This window comes from Rissa tridactyla, chromosome 4 (genome assembly GCF_028500815.1).
Source record: "Rissa tridactyla isolate bRisTri1 chromosome 4, bRisTri1.patW.cur.20221130, whole genome shotgun sequence".
Classification (NCBI taxonomy): Eukaryota; Metazoa; Chordata; class Aves; order Charadriiformes; family Laridae; genus Rissa; species Rissa tridactyla.
Genome location: NC_071469.1, coordinates 90555147 through 90581988, shown reverse-complemented (window position 1 = coordinate 90581988; position 26842 = coordinate 90555147). Strand labels below are relative to the sequence as shown.

The window sequence follows — 26842 nt, the reverse complement described above, 5'->3', positions numbered from 1 at the left end:
GAGACTTCAGTTTTGTGGTGTCAGCACTAATAGTTTTAGATACTCCACTATTAAGGAGGATCTCATACAGACACGGTAGTAGGGCCCAGGAGAGCAGAAGGCAGAGACTGGCCAGAGTGGGAGGACAGTTTGGGGGTAAGTTACATGTTTAAGACCTTCAGAGCTGGGTTCAGGGCCTGGCTTCCTCAGACACGAAATACAGTATTTATAGAATCATAGAATTGTCAGGGTTGGAAGGGACCTTAAAGACCATCTAGTTCCAACCCCCCTGCCATGGGCAGGGACACCTAGACAGGGCACCTAGACACATCTAGACACCTAGACCAGGTTGCTCAGAGCCCCGTCCAGCCTGGCCTTAAAAACTTCCAGGGATGGGGCTTCCACCACCTCTCTGGGCAACCTGTTCCAGTGTCTCACCACCCTCATGGTGAAGAACTTCTTCCTAACGTCCAGTCTGAATCGACCCATCTCTTGTTTTAATCCATTCCCTCTAGTCCTACCATTACCCGACATCCTAAAAAGTCCCTCCCCAGCTTTCTTGTAGGCCCCCTTAAGATACTGGTAGGCCACTATGAGGTCTCCTTGGAGCCTTCTTTTCTCCAGACTGAACAACCCCAGCTCTCTCAGTCTGTCCTCATAGGAGAGAGGCTCCAGCCCTCAGATCATACTCGTGGCCCTTCTCTGGACACGTTCCAGCACGTCCATATCTCTCTTGTAGTAGGGGCTCCAGAACTGGACGCAGTACTCCAGGTGGGGTCTCACGAGAGTGGAGTAGAGGGGGAGAATCACCTCCCTCGACCTGCTGGCCACGCTTCTCCTGATGCAGCCCAGGATACGATTGCCTTTCTGGGCTGCTAGTGCACACTGACGGCTCATGTTGAGCCTCTTGTCCACCAGCACCCCCAAGTCCTTTTCTTCAGGGCTGCTCTCAAACCAGTCACTGCCAAGCCTATATCAGTGCTTGGAATTGCCCCGACCCAGATGGAGAACCTTGCACTTGGATTCTTAAGGACTGACTGACAGATAGTGTTATGGTTCTAGCTGGCAGTGAGGTCCTGATCTAGCTACACACACAGCTGCAGATACCAATAACGCAAACGTTAGGGTGCCTGGTATTGAAGTCGAAGTCTTAAACATTAAAATACATGTATTTCTTGATAAATAAGTATAACACTCCAACTACTCAATTATGTACAATATTTACTCATTGTTTTGGACTTATGCACCTTCTTGTCAGCTGGTTTCAGAAATATAACCTTTAACAACACCACACAAGGGCATCACAATGTAAGAAGGAAACGCTAATTGATTTTTATCCTTTTGTGAAACAATCCACCCAAAGTTAATTAGAATAGGCTTGCTTTTGCTTTGCAAAAACAGTCCATAAGGAAGACTGATAGGCAGAGCAAACTGCATCTTGCACAAAGGTGGTAGGATTTAAGTGATTTTGAGCTATGCTCCCAGAACTCAGTTGCCTTCAGGCATCTATCTGGTCTTTCTCTGTGGATGGCATAATTAGGACTTGAGTGAAAACCCCAGTGGTGAAGCCTGATAAGAAGTTAATCTTCTGGGCACCACGTGGGCCAAGAGAGATGTGCCAAAAAGTCCAATTAGCAAAGGCTTCCCGTCCTAGGTTGTGCCATAGCATTGCTCAGCGCTGATAAACAGCTTGCAGCATCCGCTTCTGAGGTGCGTCAATTCGGCAGCGCACAAGTCCCGCACACATTACTCTGTGAGTAGCACGGAGCCAGAAAAGGGCATCACCTGCACCTTCTACTCACTGTGCAAATGTCAGAAAAACAGCTCTGCCATCTAAGCTCATACCACTTCTTCACGCAACCTTCATACTCGCAATGGGACATGTAAATCCTACAGATTCACTCCCCTCTCTAATAATAGGATTCAGCTTCAGTGCTTTCAGCCGTAAGCTAAGGCATTTCTTACTGCATTTGGGAGCACCACAGAGGGTCAGTAGGATCTGATCTTAGATTTCTTGAACCCTCTGCCTAAGGCCAAGCAAGCAGAATATGGGTCAAACCCACGTCATCCCAATTTTAGACTGAGGCAGCCCAAGACCTACTGGCAGTACAGAACCCAAAAGCATTACAGCAAGCTCACCCCGCTACAGCCATGTATGAGAAAAGTGAGAAAAGGATTATGTTTGATTTCCCATCATCTGTAAAAAAGAGAGGAAAAAGTTCTTGGCTGTTGGAAAAGCACTGCAGATCTGGAAGAGAAGGCTCAGCACCTATTCTTTGCAAGCCAGAGACCCTTTCTTTTACAAGAGAAAAGCACTTCCCTAATAGCCAAAGGAATGCTGAGACCCAGCATTCATGGACCCAACAAACTTCCCTCTCCATCCAGGGATATTTAAGAGCAAATCCCAGTTTTGAGAGGGATGCAGGACATGGAAACTGCTCCTGAGGAATTTGACTGGTGTCTCCAGAGCAAGGAACTGTGGTATGACTACAATGGAAGGAGTTAATAGACACTGAAATTGTTTTATTAAGTAGGTTTGCCAGAATTTACTTATTATTAAACCTCATTAGTCGGAGACTGTCCTTGTACTCCATGTTCTTACCCAGTTGCTGCGTGCTGCCTGCTGAATAGACGGAGGGATGCTGGAGAGATTATTTCTAAGCCCTTCCCCCTTCCCTCTCCCCTCCTCTTCCAGGACCACAGTGACAGTCCCAAGGGAAACAGAGGAGAGACAGGGAGAGGGCAGGATCCACCAGCTCTCACTCAGCAGATTTCACCAGGAAGCCCCAGGAGTCCAGAAGAGGAGCTGCCACTTAGGACACTGTCTCCTTTGCAAAGGATCTATCAGTACAACATATATTACATGAACACATACGAATATTTTCTCCTTCCCAGAAAGGAGGAGAGAAAGAGGAAAGAGGCTGTGATCTCCAGAGTGCTATAGTGATTTTTCATGTAATCAATACTGTAAAATATCCCCAGGTCTTTCTGCTGGATGGTAACTCAGAGGAGAGCTGATCAGTTTGCGGCATGTGTACTTCACCTGCGGGGAAGCCAGGCACCGGGCAGCAGCCCGTGGCGCGGTGGTAAGTAACTTCGGGGAACTTTCCCTGCAATTTTTGCAGTTCACGGACTCGGGCTAATAAATGCCTTTGAATCTTTAGAGATTATGAACAAAAAAAAAAGGGGGTTGATCCTGAAAGGGGGAAGTGGAAGGGGAGGGTGTCTTTCAATTGCTTTCCCCCCACCCCAAGCTGATAAAATACTTCACTTTCTGTCTGTGCAACAAAGTTTTCTCCAGGGTGGGCAAATGGTCCTTACATCTTCTCCGTAATTTGCAGTGACATGAGACCGGGTTGATAAGAATAGTCACCATTTACACAGCACTTTACCTCTTAAGGCATTTTACAAACATCTACTGGCTAATCCTTGCAATACCCCTGAGAGGCAGGCAGAACAGGCGTGCAGTGAAAGGAAGAGGAATTGCAATCCGAGCTTTCAACTTAAAGCAATTAGGAACTTTGCATCCAGCTGATGGCAGGTAATTGACCACTCTCACTCTAATAACTATTAAGCAGCTTAGTTGAGTTAGTGTGTATTTAAGGGTTTATAGAAATAAGAAAGCAAAGCGACAAGCACCGGAAAATACAAAGATCTAATGATGACCGAGATACGCTGGGAGAAGAGACCAATCTGTTCACATTCGGATTTGCAGGCATCCGACCCTTCGCGATAATTATGAATGAGGCTTTAGCTCTCCTCTGTGTCTGTGTGTTGCCAGACAACCAATGAGGCTGCAAAGCAAATCGCATTCACAGGCTGCAGATTTCAGGAAGAAGCATAGAGGTGACTTTTACTTACAAAACACACGCTCATTAATTTTGCGATTTAGGAAAGTAGGCTGAAACACCTTCTCTCTTGCAATAACCTCTACTATGTTTTCTCCTCCTTCCCATATCTTTTGGCTGACAGATAACCCTGCCCTGATGCCATTTCGGATGTCCCAGTGAGAACTCTTAGAGATGCCTATTCTCTCCGGAGGCAGTGATCAAGACTATAGTAACATTAGCTACACTTCTTGTAATTCCTTAAGCCACTTCTTTCCTGTCTCCGTTGAAACCCCTTCTGTCAAAGGGGTCCATTACCAAAGAGCCAGGAGGATTTACCATCCTGATCAAGTCTCTGCAGTCGATCTAAAGAGAGAGATCATGATAAATGTTGGAGGCATCAAGTACCTGCTACCTTGGAGTACTTTAGAGGAATTTCCCCTGACCAGACTGAGCAAACTTAAGTTTTGCAGCAGCTATGAAGAAATAATTCAGCTGTGTGATGATTACGATGAAGACACCCATGAGTTCTTCTTTGACAGGAACCCCAATGCTTTTGGGATGATTGTCAGCTTTCTAGCAGCAGGGAAGCTGATGCTCTTAAGAGACATGTGTGCCTTGTCTTTTCAGGAGGAGCTGAGATACTGGGGAATTGAGGAATCCAACCTGGAGAACTGCTGCTTTCGAAAACTATTTCAAAAACTCCAGGAGTTGGCTGAGGTACGCAAAGAAGAGGAACTTCGGAAGAGCAAAGAAGCTATGTGTGTGTTGGATGAGAAAACCAAATTTGGACAGTTTATGAACAGACTCAGAGACATGGTAGAAAATCCCCAGTCAGGACTCCCAGGCAAAGTCTTTGCTTGTCTCTCCATTCTCTTTGTGGCCACCACAGCTATAAGCCTTTGTGTTAGCACAATGCCAGACTTAAGAGCTGAAGAAGACAGGGTAAGTCAGTCCTTTTTAATTGGTCTAACTATACAATTAAAAGAAATGTGTCTGTCTTGCTAGGCATACATCATTAAAAAGATAAAAAAAGATACAGAAAATCCATAGCAATGAGGTTCAAAACTGTCACTGGTAATGAAACTGTCTATAACAGAAAATGCAACAATGGCTTAAATTAGTTCTGTCATTTTCAAAATTATAGTAAATTAAGAATAACGTGAACAACGGATTTTACTAATTGTTAGGTAAAATACAGCAAAGAGCTTCTGGACAGAACAGCTACTGCAGCTCTCTAACACAGCATTGTTTTTCCTTCTTAAGAAGCAGCTGGTAGCGTAACTTTATTAACTTGTTAGCACCGAGACTCTCAAACTGACGTTGTGGTGTTTTCTCTTCAACGTGCTTTACTCTCTAGTGACCAGCAGTCTCTCATTTGGACACATCAGCTACAGAAATATTTTCCTCTGACATCTTTACTTTTAAAATAGCCGGGTACCTTCCCTTGTGATAATACAGTCCAATCTTTAAAGAGGAAGAAATACTCATTAATTTTTCTAATGTTATAATGTTACATTTCAATAGTTGCATAAAGATTAAAGGATGAGAAACAGATGAAGTATTTTCGCAGATACTGAAACTTAAAAGCTGCACCTCCAGAAATCGTAATTCCATGCTAATAGAATTCCGTATTTGCCCACATATATATGTACGTATTGTAGAAGCAATGCCAAATACTAGCTGAACTGCTATCTGCAGTTAAACACTTTTCAAGTAAGTCATCCACATTAATTCAGGGCAAGGAAATCAAGCCTGTATCATACATGAAGAGTCTTCTCTATAACATTGTTGTGAATATTTCAGCATCGTAAAGATTTATTATTCTAATAATAAAACAGAGGAAAGTAACAATCCAAAGTTATTTCAGATGTAGTAATGTCCAAATTCATCAAATAACTGCAACTAATCTCTTTAATGAATCCTGCACTTCATTTGCAAACTGCCCTTCCAAAAGTGTTGAGGAAATCCAGGTCAAATAAATTCCCTGCCCCAACCAGTGCTATAAGATAAGACACTCCTCAGAGTATTGCATATTGATGAATAAAGCAATGTTTACATTTAGAGCACAGCGTGGTATGCACAATACAAAGACCTGTATGTAATTTATTGCTCAAGCAGTAGTCAAAGCAGCACACTCATGGTGAAGATATGTCATGATATTTGATGTCTTTGAATAAAACTAAGGACTGCACAGAAAGCCGAAAATTAAGATCATTCCCTGTTCCATTTAACCCCTTGAATATTAACTTACATTTGCATAGGAAGACCATTACCTTTCAGTAATAAGTCTGGTGCTGTTGCAGCCTTCCACAGCTATTACCTTTGGCAGGAAAAACCGTAACGCTGTTCCAATGCTTCTTCCAAGGAAGTGCTTTAAATATAGAACATCCTTCTTACAGCTAGATGTAAAAACATTACAAACTCTGCTCTAGCAAGTGCTTCCTACTAACTTTGTTAATGGAAGTAGCCTGATGCATTTATCTTAATTTCCCAACCACTGCAGAAAAAGATATTATAAATACTTTTCGTGCAAACGAACAAGCACATAATGTTTCAGAGCTCAGCTAGATGTAATATGTTGTGTGTTTTAAAAATAATTAACCGTATGTTAAAAAGCGAAGCACGTTGAGGCTTATAAGTCTATCTGGTAGCTGCAGTGTAGCTGCTGTTCCTGGATTTCCTATAAAACACAGATGACATTACCACTTCGGGATCTGCATATGTATCACTGCTTTAAAACAAGTAAACTGGATTGAAACCAGCTCAAAAGATGGAATGTTTACAGTGCAGAGGAGAGGATGAAGAATGAACCTGAGCAAAGGACCACATTTGTCCAAGTATTTGGAAACATTACACAATTTACACTTACAGCACCAGTCTAATGCACTTTGTCATTGTGTCCCACAAGCACAGAAGAGAGTATTAAAAGTCCTATCATTTGAATCATTTAAAATTATGCCAGAGAAAACACAAGGGAATACACTAGAGCAAATACTCATGCCTTGTGGAAAAGCAGAGAATATGAACTACTAAATAGTAGGTTTTCCGTTCCTAGGGATGGAAGTTTTTCCCTAGGGATGGAAAAATTCCCTCAATTTCCATCCCTAAATTCTTAGCCTGCAACACCTAAGATTTTTTCACTGGGATCTCAAAAGAACATTTTGGCTAGAACTGGACAAATAACTCGGAGAACTTAATTGACTAAAAATGCTTCTTCTTGGTTGCGGCTGAGTCATACTCAGGCAAACTGCAACTCTATGTTGATTTGTAACTCAAAATTGTTCTCTGGCCGACCTCTGAAAGTGATTCCAAAATGGGGCCACATTCACCACCAACCCGCGACAGGCATGCAGAATCTGAATTTTTGGCTCTTTGAGCTAAACATAAAGATCACACAACATCTGTTTGCTCAGCAACAAAAAACAGCCAAATTCCTTCAATAAAGTTTCTAAACATCTGCAATTCCACACCTGAATTCAAAGATGCCCTGACCTGAGGTTTATTAATTTCTGAGTTAAAGCCTGGCAAAACCTCCATGTGTAAATGTGCTTACTAGTACTGCAAGGATCCATTTCCCGATGTCACTAACACTGGAAATGGAATTTATCCATTCTGAAATACAAGTAAAAAAGGCTTTACCTCTGCTGCATATGTACCACTCTAGGGTCCTTTTTCTCACCATCACAGCCACATTAAGAGAGTGAGAACTGGCTGGACTCCAGCTCAAGGAGAAGTATCAGAGTCAAAAAAAAAAAAAAAAAAAAAAAAAAAGAAAAATAATACAAGGTGACTTCCACTTCACTCAGAGGCTTGGCTGATCCCACCCTGCAGGCACATGAAATCACTTGTCCTTTCATCAGTTGCTAAACCAGGTCTGCTTAGAAGGGAGAATAGCTGCTTGGGCAGGCAGAAGAGCAACCAGGAGACCTCACCATCCGAGGGAAAGTGAAAACTCCAGTCTCCGGGAGAGGGATGGCAAGGAGCCAAGGCAAGAGCATCCGCTTCAGGGAAGCCCAGTCACCCTGGCAACCAGAGGGGAGGGAAGGAGCCATCTCTATGGGCAGCAGAAAAGGGACGGGAGGGTTAGCTTAAAGATAGGAATACAGCTGAAAGTGAAATAAAGAAACATGCACACACTCCAGAATATGTCAAATGACATTTAAGAACTTCCTCGTTAGAGATATGAAAGAAAAACACAGATAGACGGGCAAACAATTCTGTAACTGTATACCACATAAGCACCTGCCATGAACCCCAACTCAGAGGGAACAGCCTCAAGCGAAGGAAGCCAGAAGTTCAGGAAAACTCTAGAGCAGTAAATGTAGCTCTAGGGATCTCAAGTTTAAGTCTGACCGTGAAACAGATATCAAAAGTATTTATCATACACGATGCTAAGGAAAGAGGACTCATTAGCAACAAATTATGTTATTTGGGCATAAAACAACTGAAATGCCACATCCTCCAATGGCAATAATCCTTACCTAGGATATTTGCATCTGTTCTTTATGGAGACCAAACTGTCTTCAGTAAGAAAGCAAATTTAGTACCACCAAAATATAGTTAAAGGCACATGTGTATGTACAGATAGAAAAAAAGGCATATTTGGAGGTGAGGAACTCTGTTTGTTATTGAGTAGTCTGAGAGAACTGCAAATCTGAATCAGAGACCACACGTATCAGGCTGGATGGGGCTTTGAGCAACCTGGTCTAGTGGGAGGTGTCCCTGCCCCTGGCAGGAGGGGTGGAACTAGATGATCTTTAAGGCCTCTTCCAACCCAAACCATTCTATGATTCTATGATATAAGGTAAGAAAGCTGAAGCGACAAAATCTACCAGCACTTGCCTCAAACGAAGGAATTAAGATTATCCCACTAGAGACAAGGCAGAAGTCCCATCAAAGTTCCCTGAAAGTCCCAGTCCCACATGAGAGTTACAGTCAGGATCCAAGAGGTTTAACTGAAATAGTCACTGTTCAGCACACCTAACCCAGAAGAATAAACATCATTACACCAGAGAACCAGGGAATAAAAACCACCGCAGAAGAGCTTGGACAGGGAGAACGCTTTAAATCCCTCTCGGGATTTTCTTTAGGAAGAGATACTTCTTTTAATGAGTCCCTAAAATTGGCGTCCTCTAGAGAAATGACTCAGCAGAAAGGGTAGAGCAAGGTCTTTTCTTCAGGAAGGCAAGGAAATTAAGGTCAGGGAGGGGAAAGAAGAAAAAAAAAAAAAACTCCAGACATTTCCATTCCCTGTCCCTCAGCACCAGTAACAACCAAATCCTTTTCTTCCAATGTAGAAGGCCCCCAACAAACCACATCTAAGTGTGGTTTAAGAGAGAAGGAAATCCCTATTTTCTGTTCTCCCTCTTCTCTCCAGTGATCAGTGAGTGGTCAGACCTTGCTACTACTGATTTCTGTATTTGCTCGTAACTGACCTTCAGAAGCTTGTAATTGTTTTATGTATTGTATATAACCTAATGAAACATAACCAACATAAGCTGCAACCGGTATTGTCAGATCTAATGATTTTATCTTGAAACATAGAATATTCACTTCTTTAAAGTTCCCATTCCTGGGGTTGTTTGATCATTTGAAAATCTAATTCCTTTTAAAAGAGTAAGTTTGTAGTGTCTGGTTGCACTAAGAATCCAGAAAACATGAACAGAGGAAAACAACCCAGCACCTAATATATAGAACTATTTTTAAATTATGTTTTTCATTCTACATCATTATTCTGGAGGCCCTGAATTATGTTTTTCAGTGTTTGATGTTGCCGGTGTTGTCTGTATGATACTAAAACCAGCCTATTTGGCTTGTACACTAGAGGAAACTGCCACAAAACACATTTTCCTTAGAATTGGAGTAATTTTACTTTATAGGGGAAAAAACAATTTATTGATCTTATTGTGAAGAGAAAGAAAAATCAAACAAGCTATTTGTTTCATCGTGGTTACCGCTGCCACAGCTAAACGCATTAATTATAAAAATTCACGTTGACTTGTATCTAGCCAGTTCAGTATGTGAAGATCTGCTTGCAAGAGGTATATCCTCAGTATTCAAGCCATTAAATCCATTATAAAAACATTCAAACATAAAGCTCCAACCCTGCCCATAACCTGGAGATAACATGAAGTATCTGTAGGGCACTTATTAAAGGGAAACCCAAACGACTTGGGAGTGCCTGGAGGAGATAAACATACGGAGAGTGTCAGTGAGAGGGGTGTAAACCTAGTTGTGCTGCTCACATAGTCTGCAAAGACAAGACTCTTCATCAAAGTGTAATTTGGCCAACTGTTAGACGCAATCACCTTTGGTAAATGGAACATGACAGCTAGATTTTGACAGATACTGTGGGCTACCATTTTATAGCTTTTAAATAAGGGAGTCTAAATATTGATCAAAAAAGAATTTTCTAGCTGATTAGCCAGGGCAAAATGATTGCTGCTGAAAAATACCTTTTTCAATGACTAGTTCAAAGCACTACTAATGAAGTGGGGCACTATTCAGAATATACCTGAAAAGCAGGAATATTTCATAGTAATTTGGTGCTCAAACTCACTTTCTAACACAAGCATACATCACACAAAGCATGGCCCAGAGTGAATTGCTCTATTGCAAAGAGATTAATGAAATCCTGACTTTCAGAACACTTGTAATGCTCATTTAAAAGTGTAAGACTATAAAGGCATATGCATACGTGCTTATCTATAAATATATCGGTATACACGTAAGACTTGAAATTACTTAGAACAAAATAAAGCTGGATGTGCTTTTGTGTTATTGCATCTGCTCAGTACATTTTTCTGGGTTCTTATCAGAACACTTACCGCAGACACTCACTCTCCTAAATTATCTAGTCATCTAGTACAATTCTGATTTCCCCTAACCACTTCGATCAGCAATGAAAGTACTGTAGCATTTTAAAGTAGGAAAATGTGCTTCACTGAAGCACCAAAAAGCTCCCAGTCTCCTAGGCGTACTCGGCACAGTAGACTCCAGAAAACTTATTTGCTTTGTGGATTGAATTAGTTAAATTAATAGCAATTCAAGAAAGACAGAAGAAATAAGAAGCTGTGAAACATCAGAAAGCAGAATATTCAAGCCTAGGACTTTGATATACATATAAATTATTGCTTTATGGGATCTGTCTTTTTTTGAGGTTTGCATACCTATTGAGTAATGTCAAAAGCTTTGACCTTGAAATTGCACCATTACGTTAAGACTCTGATTTCATAGTTTCACATTATAAGTAACTGTTTTCCAAGTATCCACAAACAGAATTATGTATTTCAGCATTAAACCTAATATGTACAACATCGATGAAGTTCACATTGCTTAAGCCCTGCTCTGCACAACCAAAGAGGGGCACCAGCGGGGGGGCAGCCGCTGGCGAACATCTGTGTCTTGGCTTACCCTCGCTGCCACAGAAAACAATTTTCTTTAGAAAGCTTGGACACTCCACTTCAGTGAGTAAATGGATTCTGCATGGTTTTCAAAAGCTGGCTTTGCCAGTACAAGGTCCAGTGTTCAGAAAGCACAATTAGACATTATTAGTTTGCCTTATGTTCATCCAGTTTTGGCTGGATCCCAACAGCACTAAGTCTCCTGGCTTTGCACGCTATCCTGGGGGGACACCCAGCTGTTCCAGCTGCTCTGCAGCGGGCAGTCAATCAACCGCTATTCGGTGTGCCAGCACACGTGTTCCTCACCGGGAATCAGGCTTTCTTTTCCCTTTTGCTGCTTTCAAGTTTGTAATACCTACAAAGGGAAAAAATCCTGTTTGCTTTCCTCACTTCACTCATCTCAAAGGGTTCAGCACAGATGATTACTTAATAAATGCCTTCTCTGGGAAGATGGGTATTTCCTCGGAGGGAGGCACTCAGTTTTTGGGAAACGCTATTTGAAATCAATGCATCCTCCAAATTTGTAGCAATAACGCAACTAGTATTAAAAATAAACAACCACACAAATTTGTATGTGTTTCAGAAAGTGCTCTTTGAATATGATGGAAATCTTTGAGGACTTTTCAGTCTAGTGCTGCAGGCAAATTCACAAGCTGGTATTTTAATTCTCAGCAAATCTAATTGCTAATTTCATTGCAGCATCAGGGCTATGAACTGCAAATGTTGTGGTTAGCACCTCCTGTTAGCGCTAGTATTTTCCCTTATAAAAGGTTCACTGTATTTGTGACTCTGCTGTACGCCCCGTACTACACACGTACAATATCGAGTAGTTTCTGCTCTGAAGAACTTACAGTGCAGTGAGGAAAGAAGCAGAGAGGAAACAGTAACAGGGCAAATTATTTGACTAGCAGCAAAACTGGAAATTGAAGGTCATCCTCCTAAGTCCCAGATAAATACCTTGTCATTTTGACCACCTTGTTCTTCACAGTTACAAAATGAAGTCTGTTAAATTTCTTCCTAGAAAAACAAGAAAAAGATAACACGTCCCCATCTTTCTCCTAACACAAACACTCCGGGGCCACCAATTGGTTTAAATCAAACTCAGATTCTTTAGACTGATTCTCACGGTGTTTGCAGAATAAGGACCCGAGCTTAAAAGTTAATTGAAATATTTTATTTTAGTTACACTTCTGCCCCAGAGGAGATAATTATGTGTTGGATACAGAGATAATAATTTCCTTCTATGTTCTTTCTAATGTCCACATTAATATAATCCCAATATTAGTTTAGTTTCCACAAATGTACCAGTTGTAGTAATTGTTTTTATAAGTCCAGGCTTATTTCCCATAAAGCAAAGCGAGTGGGAAATCATTCTGTGATCAGAGTACGCAGCACTCCTTTAAAAAGCTCATCATTCTGTAAATCAGGTTACAGTCTCTTTCTCAGCAGGCTCTAAACCTTTTGATTTTATTGCATCAGTCTGTAACCATAAATCCAAGTACTGAAGTGATCCACAGCATAGGGTTTTCAACTTCTCCCTAACCATCATTTGATTCAGCAGAGCACGGTTTAATTATTCAAATAATAGCGGCAATGCGGTGGCAGTGATTCAGCAGTACCTGCAGCACTGCAGCTGGATCCCACGGCTCCAGGTATGCAGGGAGCGCGGATTGGCACAACACTTACTAACTGAATCATCATTTTACAGCCAAAAGGGATTTCTCCCCCTGCTGTGAACTGGGATAAGAACAGCCAGGAGCTGGTTAGGTATCTCAGTCTTGATCTGCCTCACTACTCTCTAAACCCTCAGTCCTCTCTAGACTTGTAGGCTCACCCTGGAGATGCACCGCCTTGGATTTGTGAGCAGGCAAGAGCAAGAACTAAAGGTTGTTTTTTCACTATTGTGTTAACTTGTAGTTTTTTCCACAGAGGGAATTGCTTGGGGAGAAACTGTAGACCAGGATGCAGTGCCCACGTATAACCCTAAGATGTGCAAAAGGCTGGAAAACAGCACCCTGCCCGGGACATATCAACCTTGGGCTTAGAGAGGAAAATTCCTGCGAGTTTTGCTTCTAAATCCTCTACATAGAGGGCGGAATGTTTTTCTTCTGAGCGGGCCAAAAGGCCAGCCTGCAAGAAGAGCAGTCTTGCTGAGATAAGCCCCTCCACTAAGTGTTGGACAGCACAAGCAGGCAGAAGGCAGGTCGACAGCCACAATACAGACTGATCCCATCTGCCACCACTTCAGTGGGCACTGGCCTCGGTCCACAGAACAGTGTGTGGATCAGAGAGAAGGATCTGAGAGGTAATGGGCTGTACTTGACTGTGCCAAATAAATTCTGGACGTGCCAGAGTAAGTTTAGCAGATGTGGATTGTGACCTCGCATCAGCCAGGCTGCCAGGCACGTTTCTGGTGTGAAAGACGATGTTCTGGCAGCCAGCTGCAGACTGCAGTGCTAAGCAGGTACAGATCCTGTTTAAGGAAACTCTCCTTTAGGACCCCAATAGGAGTCTGAATCAAGAACAGTCAAACATATTGCTTTATGAATGCCTTCCCTGCTTTGTTTTGAGACTCTTTAGTATGGGTGACTGAACACCAAAAGAGCCTTTACTCGGAAGCAGTCACTACGGCATCTAGGGTGGATCTAGCTGGGAGGAGGCTTCAGATCCTTTCTGTCCATTGCTCATTTGTTTTATGATGATGAGCCAGCTGCTTTCCATAAACATACCCTGTGAATAACAGAGTTTGCATACAGTGGTTCAATCATGACTTCTAGCTGTGTTCAAGGACTTCTATCAACTTGGCTTCATAAATAATGCTTTTCTCATAAGTATGTGCTGTATAAGCAACATATATACATAGTGCTGATGTAGATGTTGATTTCCACTCTAAGGCTTTGAAAATATTAACCTCTGTAGGTATGATGTGATTCTGAAATAATCCATGTACAGATCTAGCAGTACTTACTAGCAAAGTGTTCTGAAAGCATTGGTACACCTTTCACCATTTAACTAGGAAATAGATTATTTGACGCAGGAAACACTTAAAATCACTAACATCATGACAACCAGTGTTAACTGGCAAGCACAGACAGGAGATCATGAGAAAGGCTGCCGGTTTGCCTGTCTTGCACCTCAGACTCCACTTTATTTAGATACTGTTTGTTACACAGCATAGAAAACTGGTTCAGATTGCTGCCAGTGACTTCCACAGAAGTCCTGCCAGTCACACCAAGGCAAGGGCAGAAAAGTGCTACCTGTCCTATTCCCACCCCAATATAGCTGGAGCACCGCACTTCCAATATAAAAGGAATAACAGGGTTTTTCCCCCTTTTTCTGCAGCTTAAGAGAAACTTTTCATGCCTGCCTCTGATGTTTTCAGGTCATTTCAGTCCCCTTTTTTATACTCCAGAAATTGCTTAAAAAGGATTTGTTTGAGGCATTTTTTTGTTACGAATCAGTAACAAAACATGAAGAGTCCATGGCCACAATATAGAGCAGGCAGGGATATAATATCCCTTTTTTGAAAAGCGCCAAGTTTTGCCAGCCTGTCGGCAAGTAGTCAGCCACTGCCTTGCCATTCAATATCGTGCCACTGATTTCCAGAGTGCTCTGCAGAGGATTAGAAAGAACCGATCTGTTCCAGTTGATACTGGTGAGGAGACCAGAGGTAAAACCCGGCATCCTTTCCCTCAATGTGCAGCACAGCCTTCAGCTGCTAAGAGGCCAGACAGACTCGGGTTCAAACGCTCAGAATCCTCCAACAATTTTATAAGAGGATCATAGCAAAGTGTGCAAGGTGCAAAATGTAAGTTTTCACTCTCTTCTGTGTTTGCTTCAGCTTTTATGAAAAAAAAAAAAAAAAACCACCTCACAGTGGACTAAAGGATAAATATCCACTGCAAAAGGTACTGGGGTAAATCTTTGGCAGTAGGAAATTAATTGGCAGATCAGGTAATGATTCAGAAAAAGTTTTCCTTAGTGTATTTCAATTATAAAGTGTCTTAGAGTACAAGCAAGTGGGACACAAATGGTCAACTCAGAGCAGATGCTGAAGGCATAAGAATAGTTCTTGGTGTTCTCATCCAGTCATCTATAAATAATAAATTTTTTCCTTGTCTAGAAAATGTAAAATAGCGATTTGTATCTGAAAAACAAGGTGGATAGACAAGATATATATTCCGCAGGGGAAATTCTGATTCAGTCTCCCTGGGCATTGCTACAATTATTGATGCATGTAAAGATATTATTTTCACTAGATGAGATTTACATTTCTTGTAAGGTAGGTTAGTGCAGCATAACTCTGAGATCTGGTTTGGTTTATTATCCTGGATGTCATTATGCCTTAACTAATGTTTCCTGGTAAACTAAGAGGGCACTTTGCCAGGAAATTTATCTTATTTATCTTGTGAGTGGCACATATCTTAAGTTCATTTAGCTTGAATTCAGTTAGTGAATACATTACTCTTCTGTAAGCTCACCTGTGCGATTGAGGTCTGAGATTTAGCTGCCACATGTTGCCCTGGCCAGTCCCAGGCTCAGAGATGCTGAACTCCTGAACCTCAGATCCATTCAAAAAAAAAAAAAGTACTGCAAGAAAGCTGCAGTGACACTTACCAGAGTCACACAATTTCTCACTATTAGAAATATTACATTCCAAGCATTGTCCCTACATAGATTCAACATGCTTGAACTTTTGTAAGGAACGCACAATAAAAAGCAAAATTTATCAAATTCTTCGTTATGAAAATATATCCATTTGACTGTATAAAACCTACAGTTCACCCACACTTTAAAGCTGCAGTCCCAGTCCCTTACACCTCAAAACCTCAACCTCTTGTTGCTAGAGAAACGCAACGAGGGTGGAATGACTTCACGCAAGGAGTAAGGCAGGCAGAATTCCTCAGGATGGAAACAAGCTACAACAGCAGCTGCAACAGATGTCTACAAAATCGCAAATGGCAGGAAACGAGTAAATGTCAACCAAGTAGCCAGAGTCCCTTCAGTGACAGCGCTCAGGGGCATCAGATGGAACTAATGGGAAACAAGTTGAAAGCAAAAGGGTGAGTCTCCAGGCGACAGGCGGCAGACAAGCAATTCAGTTCGCTTACATGGACACCACCTTCAGCTCAGGAAGCTCTGGAGTGGAAAACAGAACCCGGGAGATTTGCCTTGGGCATCTGTTTTCTCAGGCTGTTGGAAGAGGGCACTGGGATAACTGGACTCAGTACTGCTGTTCTTATATTTTAGTATGAGCCTATTTTTTCATATCTAAAGAGAAGTTAATAGGAGTATCCTAAAATGCGCAATTTTACTGTAACACTATAAACATTCCAATGCATAAGAGAACCCAGAAAATAAGCCATCACCTTATACAGCAGAAGGCAATAATGAAAAGGAAGCATGAACTGCTTATTATCCCTGGTGGTACAGAAGTTTGAAAGAGCCACTTTGTTTCTTTGAGGTGATTTATAAATTTAAGAAATCACTCAATATTTCAGGCATCAGACTGAGTATATATCTTTTACATATAAAATATTGTTTCGTTCATTGTTGAGCCAAATGCTCTTTTCATATCTACAATCAATACCAGGCACTCATTTTATTACACTTATATCATACATTGTAGAATTTCAGCTAGAGGCAAGTTCCATAAATTCTTATAAACTCTTGCATTGTTCAAAAGTAAATCTGCAGGATGAATAAAGTATAAAGAGTTAGATATTCACTCACCACTGGCTTTTTGATAACTGTTCTCCTGTCAGAGCTGATGAAAGTTTGAGTACTGATTGACACTACGGCAGTGTAAAACATGTCAGAGGGTTTTGTTGAAAAAGCCCACCCAAAATATGTTGTGGTCAGTTATAAATAAAACCTCATCTTCCCCTCGTATTCACAGTCAACACCATACTGACTTGGGGCTTTCATACGTTCTCCTGCACCATGGTACTTTGGATGCAAAAACGCAGTCAGGAGGAAAATGAAGTCAGTGACAAACTTGACTCAAAGATGTGAAAATAAAAGCTCAGAATTCTGCTCTAGTTAATGGTGAGATCAAAAGAGGGAGTCATTTGTTGTGTTTTGTGTTGGCAGGCACTGATCACGAGAATTTCCCAAATGTGTTTGCTTTGTTCAGAAAGAGGAAATCTATAGAATTTTTTGCGGCACAGAAAATCCTCTATTGGCCATTTATGCAAAAAACCCTTTCACGGATCAGAGTATTTGGCCTATAATTTGCCAGTTCACTGAAAAGTAACTAACATCTAATGGGAATTTGGTGACAGCAGCAAATTTGAAATCTACCACTGACGTAGAGGCATCCATATTTTTGGTAAGAACACAGTGTTTGAAGTCAGTGTGTTATTCTGCCTGCTCTTTGGACAACACTTGTAAGTGGAACATAAAGCACTCTGAGGTCTAAAATCATCAAAAATACCGGGAGAGACAGAAATTGTCTTTGGTGTTTAATAGTTCCTCTTTTCCCTCTTATAATTCCAATATTTGCTGCTTTTGAACAGGATGTTCAAAATGATCAAGAATCTTCCAAAAGACTGACATTAGAGAGGGATATTCCATATAAACCATGTCGTATACATTACATAATATACACAAATATTTCTAATATATAAAAAATTCACATATAAATTCACTGGATGAAATTTTTCTCCCAATGTGAAATCAATGAGCATGTTCTCACTAAATCCCATAGAGCCAGGGTCTTACACTCCCTTTCCAGACACTGGTGACAGAGAAATAAGCCGACAGGCAGAGAAAGAGGCTCGGAAGTTTCTGGCAGATGTTGTATATGGATTCACTAAATCACTGCACATCTACACTATGTAATGGAGTGAAATTGCCCTGCTGCGAGATGGTAGCCCAGCTGCATTATTTCTAGGGCTTGAGTTAGTCACCTCCATACAGAACGACTGTGCTGAATGTATAAATCAGTTCCCTCTGAGAGACACAGGGCTGGTTTTGCTGCGTGCTTTCACGTAGCGTAGGCATGTCTGAAGCAAACACATCCTTCTTTTTCTGCCTCTCCCCAAAAAAATGAAGCACAAAATTCTCTGCATTAGTCACAGTGTCATAGATTGTGATATTGTCACTCTTTTGTTTGCTGCAGGAGAAAAAGGGATCGTGGTTTGAATCACATGCAAAAATTTCTTAAACGTCTTTTGCAAAGTACATAAAAAAGACAAAGTGTGCTAACAGGGGAGAACTCGCTATCCTTTACATCCACAACTATGCACAAAGGAAAAATAAAATGCACAGTAACGTTCCTGAAGAGTTTGATTTGAAGGATGTTCTTCTGAAAAGTGAAATACACATTTAGGAAGCTGACTGCACAAATTGCTTTCTCTAAATATATGTAACTTTCTATAGGGAATACTGAGGCAACCAAGGGTGGCAAGAAGAAAAAAAATCTCCCAACCAGCCCTTACAATGCTACACCTTGAAATTTCACACTCAATTCAAAAGACACCCTAGATCTCAACAGTTAAAGCTTCCAGCAAACAAAATTTATTTTCTTGTACTTTCCAAGGAAGGAATAGTGAAAGCTGCATGATGAGAGCAACGTCACCTGTAAATGTATGAAGGCAAACAAGTAACCGATGTACTGGAAATTCAGCCCCGTTAACAAAAAATAAAATAAATCTTCATGGGAACAATGAATAATTCACAGGCCGCATCACCACAGTGACCATAGGCAGGTCTGCACAGAGTCTAGGCTGCACTATTGAAATAATTTACAACTCAGAAAAAGTGAACACTGCATAACACAACTGCTGATTGCAAGCAATCTCATCAAGCCAAGTCAGCAGCTCTGCAGACATCAATGCACTCCAGGCACTGCCGTGGCAATGACTTCAAATGGAGCTATAACCTGACCCTGTACACATAACTCTAGCAGAGCCAAGTCTTCACTACCTTTTGCGATGTTTACTTGAAGAGATAAATTATGATCTTGACAGTCTATTGCCAGCCTACTGAAAGAGGAAAAATCCCCAAACAGTGCTACGCAGCTAAATTGTTCTGAGGGTTAGACACGGTAAAGCATATACATACGGGATATGTTAACATTTTACCTGAGGAACTCAGCCAGCCAACGATACAAACACTGCCTGAACAAAAAGACTTGTTACTCCCAAGAAGAGCAGTAATTCCATCACAAGGGACACTCTAAATAACCAACTTTGCATTGCAATGTGGAGGATAACTGAACATTGGTAGTAAGTTCAATTAGCAGTAGGGATATGTGTTTCCTGTGGTGTTTTTAATCAATATCGCTTGTGAAATTTGGCTGAGAATGAACAACACTGTATCAGGAACTGTTCCTGTAAATTGCTTAATTTGAGACAGGCTATCAGGAAAGATACATACAGCAGCCTTGACTTCATTCTGCAGAGGTTACAAAAAAAGCCTTTCACGAATCAAGGGTCTGCAGTTATTCCTGAATTACACATGGACACTCTCTCCTCCCAAAAGGAGGTTCTTTCTCTGCACAGATCCTCCTTCATTGTCCCTAATTCTGCTTGATCATCTGCAGTTGTGAACATCTCAGAGATGCAAGTCCATGTTCAGCAAGGAGAAGACGACTCTTTAACCTTGCTAAGCCTTCATGTACCAAAGTTGTTGCTGGAAAGAGCTATTTGCTAAATATTAATTTCCAAGCAGCTTAAAAATCTAAAATGAAACTACTGTCTTCTACATTTGGGTTTTCTGGAACATGCAGTGCCAACTCGTATTCTGAGTCCAGGCTGGAATTTCAGAGAGTTGCAATACTTGTCGTCAATCCCTTTCTCTGGTTCCCAATTACAGCTGAGATTTCTCATTTTTACCAAAAATTCAAACCCTGTACACTTGATATGCACCGGTGTTTTGATAATGTGCTCAGCAAAGAAAAGCACACCAGGCTGCTTCAAAGTCAGCCAAAGTCCATGCAGGACTCCAGTTCACTTGACCTGGTTTTGGATTAGAACTGTAATCCAAATATTTGCGCTGATGCAAGAACTTCATGTAAACAGCAGTGTGCCGCTGAAAATACCACACAAGTACCTGTTAGGTGCCATTCTTCAATAGGCTTACTCGCAATGTTTAAAAGCAAAAAACCAGCATTAAAACCTGTTAGCTCACTCTTTGGATGGACGTAGCCTAGTGGCTGCCCATCACTAAAGGACAAAGCTCAATGTAGTCTCTTGCTCACCCAAATAATTACGCGTTAATTTACATTTGCCTCCTTTTTTCACTGGAATAGGCCGAAAGAAGTTTCATTTTTAAGCTTAGCTCAGGAAAATTAAAAAAAAAAGGGAATACAAAGTAGTTCAACTAAAGCAATTCCTTTGATAACAAAACCGAGAAGGTATTGCTTGTAGCATGTGGCCTCTATACTGGGAGAGGATTCTTCAAGGCAAGTTTCACCTACTGAGAGGGTATTTATTTTCCTTTAGATTAAAACATTTGCATGCACAGAAAGAAACAAGATTGATATATGGCATAACTGAGCTAAGGATCCAGATGACTTAATGAATATCTCTGAACCACTTTTAATTACACCAGAGTAAGCAGCATTTGTGAAAGCACCATACATTGAACAGCACCAGAAGTTTACAGAGACATTCAAACATTAATCCTTCTTTTGAAGAGAAACTGATTTTTGCACAGGCTTATAAACCAGTCAAGTTTAAATTAATTTCTTTTTGAGAGCAGAAAGTGGGACTTATTTGGGACTTACAGGCTGCATGCCAAGACTTTATACAGATCTGAGTTTCATTCATTTAGACTGGAAGAAGCAATGTAATAAAAATAAGCAGGTAGATGTATCTGTTCATTCAGATATTTCATGCGCTCAGTATCATCTATACACCACTGAAAGATGGCTGCCATACGGCTACTCGCTAGCTGGCATTTCTTCATGTCCAATACCAGTGACTCAAGCAGATACATATTGCTTTTCCTTAGTGTTTTTGGATGCTGGTTCACAGACTGTTCTTTTATTTAATTCTCTTTTTGTCTTGTGTCAGGGCGAGTGTTCCCAGAAGTGCTATTACATCTTCGTCATAGAGACCATCTGTGTGGCTTGGTTTTCCCTGGAGTTCTGCCTCCGATTCATTCAGGCAAGGAGCAAGTGTCAGTTCTTCAAAGGACCCCTAAATATCATTGACTTCTTGGCTATTTCACCCTATTACGTCTCCCTCATTTTCTCGGAGGATGACTCAAATGAGGAGGAAGACAGGCCAAGCAGCAACACATATTTGGAGAAGGTTGGTTTGGTGCTACGGGTTTTACGTGCCTTGAGGATCTTGTATGTAATGCGCCTTGCCCGACATTCCTTGGGCTTGCAGACTTTGGGCCTCACAGTTCGGAGATGCACACGGGAATTTGGCCTGCTTTTACTCTTCTTATGTGTGGCTGTCACTCTGTTTTCTCCTTTGGTCTATCTCGCCGAGAACGAATCTGGGAAGGTGCTTGAATTTACAAGCATACCTGCTTCTTACTGGTGGGCTATCATTTCAATGACCACTGTGGGGTATGGAGATATGGTACCACGGAGCGTCCCAGGCCAGATGGTGGCTTTGAGCAGCATCCTCAGTGGGATTCTCATCATGTCTTTTCCTGCAACATCAATATTCCACACTTTCTCCCATTCCTACTCAGAGTTGAGAAAGGAACATGAACGACTGCAGTCTCGGCTAAACAGAGCAAAAAATGCCAATCACTCTGGTGAAAGCGATACCTTCAATGAGACAGACAGCTTGATCCTGGAGGATCAAGCATCACCAATCAAATACATTTACACAGGGAACTAAGCCTAGTTGTAAAAAGTTCCCAAGAACAGGAATAGAAATATACACATACGTATGTCACCATAATACACAAAGCAAAGCAACAACATAGGTTACGATGCTATTTTTCTCTGCCAGCATAGGTATACTAAGCAGTCAAGCCAACACAGCTAGCTCCAACACATCACTATGAAGCTGGAGGTTTTGAGAATGTCAAAAGTCAGAGTTTATTCAATAATAAATATTCATTCTTCTCTACGACTAATAAGAATAAACTTTGTCTCTGCCAGTCATGTATCTTGCTGAGTACCTAATATTGAATGAGTAACAAAAAAAACAGCTTCTGTTGGCACAAATGCACTTGTTATTTTATTTGCCTTTGAGTTTCCACTGTTCTTGCAATTAACATCTTGAGCCAAGCACTAGAATGGATTCTTTCAGGGCTACGCACCAGTGTTGTTTATACGATGCTCATCCACCAGACATACAGAAGAAGCCTCGATACAAATCTGGATTCTGTATCTAAAGCCACTAATAAGCTTAAAATAAAAGCATTGTATGTGAAAGCTTTCAAAGTTTGCCCGTAGCCAGATGATCGATCTATAAATAACAAATTGCACTGTTATTGTATAAAATACATAGTGTTTGCAAGAGAATTTGCTTGAAATGCAGTTGCGTCCTGCAAACTGTAAACATTTCATACTAGACAGCAAAAGTTTTCAAACTTCTTTTTCATATACTTATTTAAAATAACAAATGAGGAATAAAAAACCCCAAGCTTATCAACCATATTAAAAAGAGTTGGTGTTATCTTTTTTACTGAATGGTGATGGCTTCTCTGGAAGAGAGATTAAAAAAACAGACTTATTGAAAATGAGATGAGAGCTCAGAAGTATCCAAACATATAAATAGTAAAGAATGAAGCAAATGATTGCCAGAGAGGCAGTGGGAGTGATATCCCTTTTGGGATATCAAAGTATAGCCAGAAGAAAGCAATAGCACTACACAGAAGTCAACAATGCTGCTTTATGGGATAGTCTAGATGATCTTTCACAATTTGACCTTTTAGATGCTGTGAACACAGTTAGTGAAAACCGATACCAAGACACGAAGGCCGGGTCTGTGCAAACACCTGTGTGTTTAAGGCCTGCATCAGCACACAGCTCCTCAGTTTGTAAGCAGCCCTGTTGATACCCACGGAACTTTGACACGCTGAATTTTGGGCACGTATTCAAGTACTATGATTAATCAAGGCCTAAATTATTTTTTTAATCAGATTTGCAGCTTTCAGTATTCCATTTCTTATATCCTACTGAGGTCCCCATGACCTTGTAATGGAGCAAAGCTCAGTGAATTGACCGTTCGCTCCAGTTTTCAGCAGGCACCATTCTTGGAGCCCCGAGGGTGCTTCCAGGCATTGTGACCTGTCTCCCACGTGGACGTACAAACACAGGCACTTGCAGGGTTATGCAACTTCATGCAGGCATTTGGGAGCTTCAGTTTTTAGATACTATCGTCACTGCACTGCATAGCTTAAGTACAGAAAAACACAGTTGTTGGCACAATGTGGATCACGTAACTCAAATTAATCTCTTGGATTTATCTTGCTATTGACTCTATGATTTAAACCAGAGAAACTGTAGTGGATTATAGATGGGATGTTCCAACATAATTGTAACGAGTCGACACTGGATGACAGGCATTTATATTTGCCAAATAAAGGGTGGAACTTCTGCTGGCTTATGATAGGTCCATATGATTTTTTATTTTTTGCAATTAGCATTTCTTTTTTTGCCAGCAATTCTCTACAGTAGGACTACTTAGATGATAAACCAGACAAAATCCAACCCCAATCTGGACCATGACCCAGACCTCTCCAGGGTCCTACACATGGTGATGCCACCTGCATTTCTTTGGGAGAGTCTGTATTTCTTTACAGTTATTCCAGTTTCTTAGGAAAAACAATACTCAGCACAGTCCGCTTCTGCCCCTCTGGTCTGGCAGAGTCAAAGACGGTGCTTGCTCCATGCTGGCTGATCCCTGCTAGAAAACATCCTGATGCAGATTAGCCACGTCTTTAAAAAGGTGTTCCTCCCCACTGACACACTCTTTGGAAATAAAAACAGTTAGGTAGTGCTTTTTCTAATTAACAGTTTTCTTGCTAGTTCAGGAGTAACAAGCAATAGCACAAGAGGAAACAGCCCCAAGTTGCACCAGGGGAGGTTTAGATTGGATATTAGGAAATATTTCTTCACCAAAAGGTTTGTCAAGCATTGGAACAGGCTGCCCAGGGAAGTGGTTGAGTCACCATCCCTGGAGATATGTAAAAGACAGGCAGATGTGGTGCTGAGGGACATGGTTCAGTGGTGGACTTAGTGCTAGGTTCACAGTTGGACTTGATAATCTTAAAGGTCTTTTCCAATCTAAATGATTCTATGATTCTAACATGGTCGCACAGAAAATTAGCCCAGCCACATTGCTCTAAACATGTAGATACCTGGAAAATATCGGCACTTTTACCACCCAAGTACTTATAACAGCTTAGCGTCCAACAGGTTCTGTGATGTAGGTGGGGTTGTGGACATAACATGCCTCCAAATTCACAGCAATCCAAACCTTGACTCAGTCAAGCATTTAAGCTAGCCTAAGTTCTTCCAAAATGCAATGTAAGAAAGTGCTGAAACATGGAGATAAAACAAACAAACAAAAAAATCACCAGTGTTTAAACAGTGAAGCAAGTGCTTGCACTTTCAGCAGAATCGGGACTACAACATATATTTCTGTTTCTAAAATCTCTTCGTATAGCTGGGTCTGGGCTGCACCAGCTTTCATAGAAAATGTCCTTCGTGATTCATTGTGTTACTAGGGAGGGAAAAAAATATGTTGAGAGGAACATTTAGTTCCTCTGTAACTCAACTGAGTAACAAATTCAGAACAAGCAGTTACAATTAGCAGATAGTGTTGTTGCCAAGATCATATCATTTGGTAACCAGACTTAATTAAAAGAGCAGTTTAGGTGCCTGGCATCCAGCTTCTCTTAGTTCAAAGCCCTTTCCTGAATCTAAAGCCTAGAATCATCAGAGGAACAGCACCCATTATCCAGGGGAAACCATGTTGTTCAGCCCTCACCAATGCATTACATCTCTTTTTAAGCTTCTAATTGCTACTCTGATATAGCAACAACTTTATTGTATAATGAAGGGACCCACAAAACTCCCCCCCATTTTGTTTGGGGAAGTTGATAGACATCCTGCTCTGCAAACCAGCTAGGGACACCAGACAAAGTGACAGAATCACACAGAAATGCAATACAGGACCACTCCAATTACTGGTGTGACTTGGAACCAAAACACAGTGAATGGGTTTTGATCACAGCCTAAATGCAAATTTTCTATGATGTTGAAATAGTATTGAGGGGCTAAGACCTCTGCTTTGACCTAAATCTCATTCCTTCAGGGATTCTGCAGATTGTTTCAAAGTCTCACTGTAGCCCTCGTACCTGCTGGCTATTCTCCAGCTGTTTCTCCTCGTTGACTTTCATTAGGTCCGCTGGTAGAGAAGCATTACATAAAATGGACACATTATTATTTCAGTAATGAACTCTCATTAGCTTCATAGGTTTAGTATTTTATTATTTCAACGTACTGTTAGATCTCCTGAAATTTGCTTTTCACCTGTCTTTGGAAATCTGAAGTTTGCATCCAGTCACTAGCATTCATAATATAATTAAAGTTACCCAGTTTATTATTTAAGTCATATAAATTCATTGGGGGGACTAGTACATTATTTTAGGGGTAAATTGCAAAAGAATTCACTAAGTGAATATCCTATTCACTTTTTTTTTTCCTATGCATAAATTATAGAAGAACTCCTTAAAACTTTTATTGGTCAACATTTTTATTTCAAACATACCCAGCAAGTATTCTGCAGTTATTTTGAACAATTAAATATATATCTGCTGATATAAATTACACTCAGCATGCCCCCTCTGATTTTATTTCTAATGAAAGATATTTTCCCCCTTTTTTTTTTTCAGAAGATTATTTTAATGTATTGCAGTAATCGATAAAGAATGATGAAAACCTAGAAGATCAAGGAAATGAAAAGTACAGCACGTTCCCTGAAGAATTGTTAGAAAGTTTTTACTTCTGCGAGTAATAATTTATTAGCCACATGTTAAAGTTAAACCTGACAAAAGGTTGATATAATACTCAGGTTTCCTAAATGGAATCTGATTACTGCATGGTAAAATGCTAGGTATTCTAGGACATTTTACTGAAAGTATTAAATTCCTTCCTGTGCACTATTTTGCTTCTGTAGCAACAGCTTATCCAAGCTAAATGGGGCTTTCCCCACTTCCTCGAGTCCTAGCCATGCCGCAATACCTGGCAAACCCCTAAAAAACAGGACAAGGTTGGGAATATATCAGGTACTCAATATGCACTGGATTCTCTGCTGGCCTCTGACATGGGCTATTAAACTGGATTTTCCCAGCAGGCAAAGCACAGAGACTGAGCTGATTACTCCTCTCTCCTTACAGGATGTCACCGTTCAGCTCAAGGTCTGCAGACCTCCCCGACTAGTTTGAGAAAATTTACAATATTAAGACAAAACCTAATGCTGTAGGTTATTCTAATTGGTTTGGGGTTTTTTTTCCCAGATGACTAAAATGATACAAAGAAAAGATGATGAAGTGAAGGAACTAAGGTGCTTCCCTTCCCCCTGTGCTCCTGCCTTTGCCGTTTTACTTCCGATAGAAGCTAGTTCTCTAAAACTTGTTTTCCCCAAAGCTTAGTGTTCCAGTAGTTTCCTTATGCCAGCATCTGATCACTATGAGGTCACTTAG

General features: G+C 40.9%; 1 protein-coding gene across 1 annotated transcript; it reads left to right on the top strand.

The window, feature by feature from the left end:
* The first annotated feature begins 4001 nt into the window (after positions 1–4001).
* On the top strand, positions 4002–22315 carry KCNG4 (potassium voltage-gated channel modifier subfamily G member 4). Its single transcript, XM_054199983.1, has 2 exons — positions 4002–4751; positions 21235–22315. Exons 1-2 carry the CDS (start codon positions 4002–4004, stop codon positions 22018–22020), a joined length of 1536 nt encoding a protein of 511 aa, XP_054055958.1. The 3' UTR covers positions 22021–22315.
* Positions 22316–26842: the final 4527 nt, after the last annotated feature.